The sequence below is a fragment of the Pelophylax lessonae genome (genome assembly GCF_965119305.1).
Source record: "Pelophylax lessonae genome assembly, chromosome: 9".
NCBI lineage: Eukaryota > Metazoa > Chordata > Amphibia > Anura > Ranidae > Pelophylax > Pelophylax lessonae.
In genome coordinates this window covers 32,810,394-32,822,780 of record NC_138776.1, presented here as the reverse complement: position 1 = coordinate 32,822,780, position 12,387 = coordinate 32,810,394, and the positions used below count along the sequence as shown (strand labels likewise).

Sequence of the window (12,387 nt, the reverse complement as noted above, 5' to 3'; positions counted from 1 at the left end):
ACAAGTACGCTGCACGATTCATTTCTTGCCCCTTAACCACTCCTCATAGGAGCCCAGTCGGGGGTTCTAGGGGTGTGTTTTTCATCTGTGGACTCTAAAGGACTTTCACTCCTTTTTAAAATTTGACTACCTCATGGGACAGGGGCACCAGGAAAATACCTAATGGGCACCAAGGGAAACTTAGAAGGCCTCATACAGGAATGTGTAGCATGTTAAACTGTTCATTTGTTATATTTAAAGTGAAACTAAAGTCTCTTTTTTTTAGTTAAAAATAACCAACATGTTATACTTACCTGCTCTGTGTAGTGGTTTTGCACAGAGCAGCCCAGATCCTCCTATTCTCAGGTCCCAATTTGGTGTTCCTGGGCCCTCCCTCCTGTTGAGTGCCCTCACAGCAAGCAGATTGCTAAGGGCGCACCTGAGCTGAGCCACAGCTCCCTGTGTCCATTCAGACACCTGGCCCCACCCCCTTTCTCTCCACATTGGCTGACTGACTTTGATTGACAGCAGCAGGAGCCAATGGCGCCACGCTGCTGTCTCAGCCAATGAGGAGGGGAGTCCAAGGCAGCCGAAACACTCCTGCAACATCGTTGGATTCAGACAGGGCTCAGGTAAGTATTAGAGGGGCTGAGGGGGGCTGCTGCACACAGAAGGCTTTTTATCCTAATGCATAGAATGCATTAAGATAAAAACCTTCTGACTTTACAAACACTTTAACTAACTTCAGTAAATAATTTTGTTGTTATATAACTTTGCCTGGTCTGACGCCACTTCAGGACAATCTTAAAGGTATGCATGCAAGCTTGGCATATCACAAGACAGGGTTCACACCCATGGACAAGATGAGATAGAGAAGATGCAGTACATATGTCTAACGTGCAGTAAAGTGAAGTAGAGGAGGCTGTATTGCCATTTCCAATAACTACAGTACTAGTGTTGAATGCATAGGCAACCAGCCGGTCGGGAAGTTGTGTGACTTAGCAAGGGTGATGGAGGGCCCTTGTAGTGAAGGAGCTTGTGTGCTTAGGCTCTTTCACTATCGCCCAGAACCTCAATACTGGGTCCAACTTATGGCACGGGGTATCCTAAGGACCCAGCCTGTATGTCACAGAAGATCAATGAGGCCTTAGAGATTAAAAGCACGGGTTATGTACAAAGTTGAGCTTCCTAGGTTTCATGTGTAGTATACATATGATAGTTTTTCTTTAAAACTGACCTAAATGCCCTTGGTATGCCCTGAATACCATCCAAAACCAGAAGATATGCCTATATTAATATCCTCAATAATTAAATTGTGGGACAATTTTCTTAGTAAAAGGGATTTTCTCTACTTTTATTGGTCCAATTAACCCTGAATTCCCTCCAGCACTACAGTCTCAATTCTTTCTAACTTTGAAAAAACCGACAATACTAGGACTGTCAAACATTGGTTATTGATGAGTTTCCCTTTCTATAATCTTTGCTTCCTGCTTTGGTACCTGGAAGGTCTCTATGGTTGCAACCGCATCAGCTTTATACATTTATTCACTCTCTTAAATCGATCTCTGCCATTCAAAGATCCCTTTCTGGATTTGAGAGTCTTCTCTTACAGGAGCAGCAACCAATCCATGTACTGTTTATGTTATTTAAAATGCTTCTTCAAGATCTTAATCCCCATTCCCCAGGCCTCATGATTTCTATCTAAATGGGAAAAAGAACTTGGTATACCCATTTCTCCATCTGATTGGAAGACTGAAAATCCTTGCTGTTAACCCATAAACTCTCACGGTCCACTGGACATAATGGCAGAATTACAACATCATATCTTGATGTTATAAATGTCCTAGTGATCAGCTTAATTTTTTTTCTAAAGATATTTTTATTGGTTTTGCAAACAAATACAGCAAACAACAATACAAAACAATAAAAACACAGTCACAAGTAACTAAACAATACAAGTACTAATGTTGGCACTCCAGGTCACCCCCCCCCCATCACATTCTGTACAGTAGAAAGAACATCACTACAGTGTAGAGAGAAATAGTCACAAGCAAAGCATAATAAACAGTCGTATACAGTACAATGAGCATCACCATCACGGCAGTGGGAAGTGTCAGAGGCAATCAGGAGGAGTATCGGAGCCCTGCTCCCCCAAACTCGGAGGAGTTAAAGTGAGAGGACTGGAAATCCAGCCATTCTAAATTTTATTGAATACATGCGAGCGACCTCTCAGATCAAAGGTAAGTTTATGTAAAGGAAGACACCCATTGATCAGTTGAAGCCAAGTCGTAACAGTAGGTCTCGTGGACCCCTTTCAACTCAGGAGAATTGCCTTGCTAGCATAGAAGTACAGGATGCGAAGTAGTCGTTTCATGTGCCCAGAAACCGATAGGTCCCCAAACACACCCAGTAAGCAATTTTTCGGATGAAGAATGTCAGGGATACCAAGAACTGTGGAGAAAAAAGGAGTCAACGTCAGACCAAAACTTGGAAACCAGCGGACAGGACCAAAAACAATGTAGAAAATCGGCCAGCATCCCACAACCCCGAAAACAGTCAGGGGTGGGACGCAAACCCAACTTGTGTAGCTGGCTAGGAGTGAGATGACTGTGATGAAATACCTTAAGCTGAATAAGGCAGTCACTGAAGGCCAGAACGGACTTAGGGTAAGTAGAGGAAAACTCTGTCCATTCATCCTCGCTAAGGTCGATGCCCAAGTCTGTCCAGCGAGTCTGTGCCCTCGCAAATCTGGGGTTAGAGTCCACCATCAAAAAGGAGTAGTATTGGGAAATCAATTTAGCAATGCCAGGGTCCCGAAGCAGTTTCTCCAGGGAGCCATGCACAGAGGAGTCTGAAGAGAAGCAAATTGAGTCCGCAAGGCATGCCTGACCTGGAGATAGTAAAACCAGGACGAAGAGGGAAGCCCGAATTCCTCACGGAGTTGCTGAAAGGACTTAAACCCATGGGTACTATATAAGTGGTTGAGGTACTTAACTCCCCTAGTTATCCAAAACTGAGAATGCGGGAAAGACAGCAGTTCAGGAAGCTCAGGATTGCACCAAAGTGGACTGTTAGGAGAAGCGCCGGACCACTAGGCGAAAGAGGGATAAAATAGTCCAGGGCATGAAGGTACCAAGGCCAGACGGAACCTGCCTACGATAGACAATGTTATGGAGGGATTCGAGAGAGGTGAAAATGGCCGCCTCGGTGGTGGTGCAGGCATTGTGCGAGGAGGGATGCAGCCAATCATGAACCACCACCAATTGAGACGCCAGGTAGTAGTGGTAGAAGCTAGGGAAGGCTAGGCCAGCCAATTGTGTGGGTAACTTTAAAGTTTCCAATGCTATTCTGGGAGATCTTCTATGCCACAGGAACGACAGCAGGAGCGAATCAATCTGTCTGAACAGGGACTTAGGGACAGTTTAATATGTTTTGGAGCCCCACTGGCCTGGAAGGGACAACAATACCTTTGACTCCCCCTTTTTTCTTTTTATGTCTCTCTACATATTTTATCATATGTAGCATACTGCCGTATATAGTGACTGTTGAGTATTATCTATTATTCCCTCACCTAACAGCAGAAAGTTTATCACAGGAATTCCTATGCCATTACTATACACAATTTATACCAGTGACACACTTCTTTTTCTCTTTCTTTTTTTTTTTTTCTTTTTTCCTTTGTACATTTTTTTTGTTTTTGTTTTTTTGTGACCCATCTACTAATATATTATGTGATTACAACCAACACCTTACACGTGCTTACATACACACACTATATTACCAAAAGTATTGGGACACGTGCCTTTACACGCACATAAACTTTAATGGTATCCCAGTCTTAGTCCGTAGGGTTCAATATTGAGTTGGCCCACTCTTTGCTATAACAGCTTTAACTCTTCTGGGAAGGCTGTCCACAAGGTTTAGGAGTGTGTCTATGGGAATGTTTGACCATTCTTCCAGAAGCGCATTTGTGAGGTTAGGCACTGATGTTGACGAGAAGGCCTGGCTCATAGTCTGTGCACTAATTCATCCCAAAGGTGTTCTATTGGGTTGAGGTCAGGACTCTGTGCAGGCTAGTCTAGTTCCTTCACCCCAAACTTGCTCATCCATGTCTTTATGGACCTTGCTTTGTGCACTGGTGCGCAGTAATGTTGGAAAAGGGAGAGGTCACAAAGTTAGGAGTGTGAAATTGTCCAAAATGTCTTGGTATGCTGACACCTTAAGAGTTCCCTTCACTGGAACTAAGGGGTCAAGCCCAACCCTTGAAAAACAACCCACACCATAATCCCCCCTCCACTAAATTATTTGGACCAGTGCATAAAACACCCGCCTCCTGGGTTTTCATCACTCCTGGTTCCGCCTCTCTATTTACCTGACTGCTAACGGCCAGGAAAGCAGCCGATTAGACCGATCTCTGTTTGATCGGCTTCATTGGAGGCCAGAAGAGAGATTTGGGGTCTAAAAGACATCAGATTTACAGTATCTCACAAAAGTACACCTCTAACATTTTTATAAATATTTTATTATATTTTTTCATGTGATAATACTGAAGAAATGACACTTTGCTACAATGTAAAGTAGTGAGTGTACAGCTTGTAAAACAGTGAAAATTTGCTGTCCCCTCAAAATAACTCAACACACAGCCATTAATGTCTAATGTCTGCTGGCAACAAAATTGAGTACGCCCCTAAATGAAAATGTTCAAATTGGGCCCAATTAGCCATTTTCCCTCCCCTTTGTCATGTGACTCGTTAGTGTTACAAGGTCTCAAGTGTGAATGGGGAGCAGGTGTGTTAAATTTGGTGTTATCGCTCTCACTCTCTCATACTGGTCACTCGAAGTTCAACATGGCACCTTATGGCAAAGAACTTTCTGAGGATCTGAAACAAAGAATTGTTGCTCTACATAAAAATGGCCTAGACCACAGGTGTCAAACACAAGGCCCGCGGGCCGAATGCGGCCCCCCAGGCCATTGCATGTGGCCCTTGCACCTCTCCTGCAGCTGCGGCACCCACCTTGTCTCTATAGTCGGCAGCAGAGAGGGTAGGACTCCTTTGCCAGATCCTGCACTCCTCAGTGCAGCTGCAGAAAGGCTCATCTTTGCCCCCCCCTTGCAGCAGTCCGCAGCAGAGAGGAGGGCAGAACTCCTCCTGCAGATCCTGCACCTCTCCACCTTGTCTCTGCCCCCCTGGTCTCAGCATTCAGCTGACTCCAGCTCTCCTCTGGTTCTCTTCCAGACTCTGCACTTCTTCCCAGATCCACCTGCATCTTTTCCTGGCAGCAGCACAAGCTAAGGGGGTGCATTGTGATGAAAGGAAGGACTTCTGATGGTGGTGGTTCTTGAAATCCCATGTAATTGTGTAAGGGGTGTGGGGTGCTCTGGACATCTAATCCTACAGATATAACCGGCCCTTTGAGGGCAACTATAATGCTGATGCGGCCCGCAATGCAATTGAGTATGACACCCCTGGCCTAGACTTTAAGAAGTTTGCAAAGACCTTGAATATGAGCTGCAGCACGGTGGCCAAGACCATACAGTGGTTTAACAGAACAGGTTCCATGCAGAACAGGCCTAACCATGGTCAGCCAAAGAACTTGTGTGCACGTGCTCAGCATCATATCCAGAGGTTGTCTTTGGGAAATAGACGTATGAGTGCTGCTAGCATTGCTTAGGGGTTTACTCACTTTTGTGAGGTGGAGGAGAGGGAGAGAGTGAAACGAATAAGGTAGTAATCAGAGAGAGGGAAAGGATTGTTTGAAAGGTTGTGCGGAGTGCATAGGTTGGAGAAAACAAGGTCAAGGATATTGCCTTCAGGGTGAGTAGAAGCATGTATCCATTGCTTCAGGTCAAAGGAGGAGGTTAGATTGAGAAGTTTGGAAGTGGCAGGAGTGTTAGTATTAATAGGGTTATTGAAGTCACCGAGAATGATTGTGGGGATTTCGGAAGAGAGAAAGTAGGGTAGCCAGGCAGAGAAGTCGTCAAAGGTCGATACTGGTCCAGGGGGGGCGGTAGATCACAGCTATCCTTGGAGAAACAGGGGAGAAAAGACGAATGCAGTGTACCTCAAATGAGGATAGTGACAGAGAGGGAGGTGGGTGAAGTACCTGAAAGGTGCTATGTGGGGCTAAAAGGATCCCAACACCCCCTCCCTTGCGTCCATTGTGTCTGGGGGAGTGAGTCCATAGAAGACCACCTTGGGCTAGGGCAGCAGAAGACGTAGTGTCAGATTCGTGAAGCCAAGTTTCGGTGATGGCGAGTAGATTAAATGAGTTAGCGATAAAAAGGTTATGAAGAGAGGTGAGTTTATTACAGATAGAGCGGACGTTCCAAAGGGTGCAAAAGAAAGGGAGTCTGGTCTTGGGAGGAAGAGATATGGGAACTAGATTGTGCTGAGTGAGGGTGCAGGGTAAGTGGTGTGTTGAGCACAGGTAAATGATGAAGGCCCAGGGTTTGGGGATATGTCTGCAGAGGTTAGGAGAAGCAGAAAGGTGAGGGTGGTAATATAAAAAAGTGTGATTTATATGAAGGGACATGCCCCAGTGTCTGGAATCTTTATAGAAAAGATACATAAACCCCCAAATACATGTTAGCACTAATAAAAATTGAAGAGAAGAGTAAGGTAGAAAATTGCAGAGAAACCAATCTAACCCCGCAGGAGCCTGAGCTTGGCTGAGACTGCTGCAACCCGTGTTCCCACAATGTGGCTCCCATGCATTGATGCACCTGAATGCATGTAAGCCCATATTGTAAAACAGTTTTTATAAAAATGAAGTTTCTTCTTCTATATTTTTATGCAAGTCATCATGTTCATCGTTCTCTTTGTGTTTTCTTTCTGGCAGCATTTTACATCATTTTCCAGACAGAAGATCCTGACCAGTTTGGATGGTTCTACGACTACCTCATGTCTATTTTCAGTACCTTTGAGTTGTTCCTCAATGTCCTCAACTCCCCCAACAACTATGCCGTGAACCTTCCGAAAATGTTCCATATTTTATATTTTTCCTTCGCCATCCTTACCAACCTCATGATGCTGAATCTGCTAATCGCCATGGTGGGAGACACTCACTGGAGGGTGGCACAGGAGAGGGATGAGCTGTGGAGAGCTCAGGTACTGTAAGGATTGATAGCTAAGGATCTTTGGAAATACAGTATAATACATATGTGCCCTGTTTTATTATTTTTTTTAAATCTAATCGAAGTGTATTGTACAAGTTAAATCACCATCATAATAAAGACATATTTATCTTGCCTCTCTTTTTATCAGGTTGCTGCAACTACAGTGAGGCTGGAGAGAAAGCTCCCACGTTTCCTCTGGGCTCGATCAGGCTTTTGTGGTAGAAAATATGGATTAGGAGACCATTGGTACTTGCGGTGAGTTCAATTGCTGTAGCTGACTGTGACGGGAGTCACTTTGGGCATGGGGGTTGTGGACCCCAAATTCCTTTAGAGAGGTCGGGGGGCACCATGCCCAGCCTTATGGGGCTCTCTTATGTTTAAGTCATCCTGCATCTGTTATGGATGCAGGGTGGCCAGGAGGGTGGTGAACACTGAAAATATGGTTTGGACTACTACAAATGGGACAGTCACATTCAGGAATAATGTCTCCCTTGTAAAATGACGATGTTATTCCCTGTATAGTATGAGGTCTCTGGACAGGAAGTACCACTCCTAATATGGTCATTCCAGGAAGTTCAATAAGGAGACAGACTGTCTAAAGTGGCTCTCCATTCACCTATTGTCGGGTGTGCTAATGAACTTGCCTGCTGTCTGCTAAGAGATGTATTGACACTCAGAGTAATGTGTATTGAGGGCTCGTTAGGGAACCATTGTTCTGTGTCTGGCTATTGTGTACATTGATTGCCCCCTGGGGGCTTCTGTCTTCTTGCACATGGCAGTCCTTCTGGTCAAGCTATCTGACCAATCACTGCTGACTCATTTTCAATTCCTCATTTGCATGGCTAAGGAGGACCAGAAGGGGAACTGCAGGTACTTTACAATTGACCAATAGGAAAGCGGTTGTTGGGGGCAGGATGTTCCAAATTCTGTATAAAAGTGTGCTGTGTTCTTCCAATAAATGGTCTTCCTGTTTGAACTTACATACAGCCTGCCTGGTGTGTGTTCTAATGGATTCCGGACGGCACATAGCTGTAGTTCGGATCCCGGATCCTTGGTTGACCGAACCTTCAGACGTTGCGATCTACAAGCTGACTCACTAGAAACAGAGGAGTGTCGGGAGAGCGGACAGAGTGAGCAAGGGTCTCGTCACACTGACTGTTTTCTTTTTAACAGAGATCTTCAGTGTGTTTTAACTCTTCAAATGGTGGGAGCAGGAAATTTTACACACTCCGGCTGCTACAGAAGCCAAGAGTGTGTGTATAAATTTTGCATGCCGTTTGGCTTTCAGGTGGAAGTGATCCAGCGGCCATCCCACCCACCAGCCTGAAACAATCATGGTTGGTGTCACCAGGTAGAGTGGAGAGAAACTAGCAAATGTCCATTCATCAATCTCCCAAGGATCTTCGTTCATCACTTCTAGTTAGTGCGGTCACTTTCCCTAGCCGCTGTGGCCAGGGAAGAAGCAAATGGAATGTGATCTGCGTGGAGTACAGGGGAGACATCAAGGCCTGATAGACCCCTGATGACTTAATAAAGAGATGCTGTGGGCTGTTGGTCACCTATGTGATTGCAATAATGATAAGTGGAAAAAAAGTATAAAAAAGGTACACCCAAGCTCTTAAACCCCCCCCCCCAAAAAAAAGAACATTTTTCAGCCTGCCCCACCCCCACATACATAGGTATGTAAACTCACATAATAAAGAAATGTTGATTGCGCTATACATAATCTAGGCCCCTTATTCACATTTAACAGTAAACCAGGGTTGGCAACCCATCAATCTCAATTCACCTGTAGATTGTGGCAAGTGACATGTAGACCCCCATCCTTCCTTGCTGACCCCTGGAGGGGCGGCATTACCTGGAACTGATCCCTGTAATGTCCTCCTGCAGCAGCTGAAATCTGGCTACTCCTCCTCTCCCTGCCGCTGGCATTCAGCTGCTGCAGAAAGAAGATACAGGGGATTGGTATTAGTAAATGTTGCACCTACAAACCTTCTCATCCCTGTTCTTATTCTTTCTGCTGCTTGGGCCAATTGCAAGGCGTGCTGGTAAAGATCCTTATTTTCCTATGATTGCATAGATGTGCCATCAGTTCACTAATTTGCTATACACAAAGTTTGAGCAAGCTTGTAAGGAGTGTGATGGATATAATACAGCTTCTCTCTGGTTCTCTTTAATACCATGCTTTCTGTGTTCCGCAAATGTCTTTACAATAAAACCTTACGGATGTACATCATGGACATGAGCAGAGTTGTATAAAGTACTCGAAACCCATACTTGAGTAAAAGTACAAGTGCTCGATCAAAAAGTGCCTGTCACTTCAGCCGTTCTCTTTCTATTTACATCGTTCTGGTCAATGACGTCACCCGCGCATGCTCAGTGTACCCTGATTTTCCGGCAAGCTAATGATGCTGCCGGAATAATGTAGGGTCTATGCCGGGGCTGCGTCATTTCCTCTGCTGGACGTCAGCCCCGTGCTCACGTGAGACTCCGACCTTGGTTTCGGCGTCTACTGCGCATGCACACAATTTACGAACAATAGACATACTGTGGGCAGAAATACCGCACCGATAAGCAGACGGAAACCCAGAGTTGTATAAGTACTCGAAACCCATACTTGAGTAAAAGTACAAGTGCTCGATCAAAAAGTGACTTGAGTAGAAGTGGAAGTGCTCGATCAAAAAGTGACTTGAGTAGAAGTACTAAAGTATTCAACATTTTTTGTACTTAAGTATTGCAAGTAGTTTTTTTAAAAATTTTGCTACTCAAGTACTGAAAGTAAAAGTACCAGTAGTTTTGAAAAAAAAAATTGCTACTCAAGTACTGAAAGTAAAAGTACAAGTACTGTGTTATGTAGTTATTAAAAAAAGAAGTCAAAAGTTTGAACATCGTATTGTTTTTTATTATTTCAAATGCAGCTTTTATTTATACATACAGTAGCATTTATTTTCGTATGCGCTGATAATACACATGTTTTGAGCTTCATGAAACCTGCCATCTACTGTTCTGGCAGTGGTAATCTTTATAATTGTAACGAGTAACTATGCAGCACAAAAAAAAAATATCGGAGTAGAAGTATTGAAATCATTGAAAAAATGTAGTGAAGTAAAAGTGGAAGTAGGAGAAAAAAATTCTACTCTAGGAAAGTACAGATACCGCCTTTCAGTACTTAAGTACAGTAGTGAAGTAGTTCTACCTAGTTACTATACATCTCTGGACATGATATTATGACAATGTGATATTGTCTATAATGCTGTTTTGCCCCTATATTCTGCTTTTCCAAAGCCATTGTTAGAAGGACTTCTTTGGGTGTTACTCCAGATGTTGGCGCACATGTTTGCATACATCCACACATTATAACCGTGGTTGGGGATTTTTTGAATTTGTAATATTATCATTGCTCAGTCCAGAGAAAATACTTTACAGTCATTTAAGTCTATAGGTACGACATGAAATCCCCTTTTAAGATTTATTGAGGGAGTATTCGATTTTGAAAGCTTTGCTTTCGCTGCGGTGCCAGGGGTTTCTGCACTCTCTACGCCTAAACATATATTCAATACACCAATAAATAAAAACATATTGTTTGATAGGTATGGGTTGCTACATGGCCTTGGTTTTAGAACCATACTCAGAGATATTACATATTTAGTTGCTTGTAGACAAGTGCACTATAAGAACAGATTATACGAATTATTGTAGAATTAAGCCCCGTACACACGTACTGATCGTCGGCCGAACGATCGGCCGTCTTTTGTCCAGGGCTGTCGTGTCTGTTGAAAAGTGCAAAAGACTGCACACGAATTTTGTAGGCCAACAACAGCCGACTGCAGAAGTGATGTCATGTGATGGTTAACTTTCCTTGTCTTTTTTCTTTTCTGAGCATGCCCAGTCCTGCAAATCTGCTGTCTGTTGGCCGAAATCTGTACTGACTGGCGAACAATCGGGCGTTCTGGTGTTGGCCAACAAAAATTTTAATGCCTGCACGACAGATTCTGTTCGGCCGAAAATGCGCTGTCGGCTGTTGGAAGCATCATACTAACAAGCCTACAATCGGCCGATCGGTCGTCGGCCGAATATTTACGGCCGACAATCGGTACGTGTGTACGGGGCTTTACTTAACCAAATTTCTTCAAAACACAACACACTCTAACCTTATCTTCTGGTACTATAGGGTGGTGGTAAGAAAGGACCTCAACCAACAGAAGATCCGTCGTTATGTCGAAGCTTTCCAAGGGCAAGAAGAAAACAAATACTTGGACAAGGAAACACTAAATGACTTTAAGGAAGACCAAACTGTAAAGTCACATCTGCCCAAATTGATGGTGACTGAGGCAGATGAACCACCGAGTACCTCATACGAGCAAATAAAGACTTCTCAAACACCAAGTGGGTTGCTTCATGAGGACACAGCGAGGATACAAAGTGCTTCACATATGGCTCCCTTAAACATACCACAAGGAAGCATGGAACCGTCTAGGCCTGGGCTTCAGTCTTTAGAACATGAAGTGCCAGTGGTTAGGAAGGCCAGTGGACGTGGCTGGAAATTCTTAAGGTCAATTCCCTTACAACGATTACAAGTACAAACCTCTCAAGTCATCCGCAGTGACAAGGAGGAGGACATACACCATGTCTAATATTTGAATTTCATTGGAGTCATTTAAAAGATACTTTGTATCTAATGTGGGGGTTTCATTGAAATGTAGTATGTGTTGTTTTGCATAAACTCTAGTCCAGCCAGGGAAGTAGATTTTCAAGGCTTGTGAGCCACTTTTATTTAAAAAATAAAGTTGAAACCAACTCACTGGGGTATCTTTGCAGAGGTTTTGAGCATCACAACAACAGAACATACATTTTCAGCCTCCTGGCTTTTGCATTTCTGCCGAACTTGGGCTGGGGCTGCACAGGATCCTGCCTAGATACACACAGTCTCTTAACCTCCCTGGCGGTATGATTCTTTCCGATTTTAGGTGCTGAAAGCGGTACCATTATTTTGCATGTAATTCTTGTGAATGAGCAGCCCAAACCAACTATTTACATATGATTTTTTTTTTACTGTGCGTTCTTCTTTATAACATCTCGGGTATGATAAAGTTTGAGACACAAATCATAAATTATAATATAATAAAAAACTATAAATAAGTTTGTATGTATGTATACATATATATATATACAGTATATATTATATATATATATATATATATATATATATATACACACACACACACGTATATACATATATATATATATATATATACACACACACACATACACGTATATATATATATACATAA

At 43.4% G+C, this 12,387-nt stretch overlaps 1 protein-coding gene across 1 annotated transcript in view; it reads left to right on the top strand.

Annotated features, from left to right (window-relative positions):
- The window catches only part of LOC309563289 (transient receptor potential cation channel subfamily V member 6-like), a gene marked incomplete at both ends in the record, with an annotated part of 71,145 nt that extends 59,415 nt beyond the window's left edge, over positions 1-11,730 (top strand). The window contains 3 exons of the mRNA XM_082267693.1: positions 6,820-7,088; positions 7,245-7,351; positions 11,268-11,730. Coding sequence (XP_082123819.1) covers positions 6,820-7,088; positions 7,245-7,351; positions 11,268-11,730 — 839 coding nt within the window. The remainder of the gene's footprint in view (positions 1-6,819; positions 7,089-7,244; positions 7,352-11,267) is intronic.
- Between the last annotated feature and the right edge of the window lie 657 nt (positions 11,731-12,387).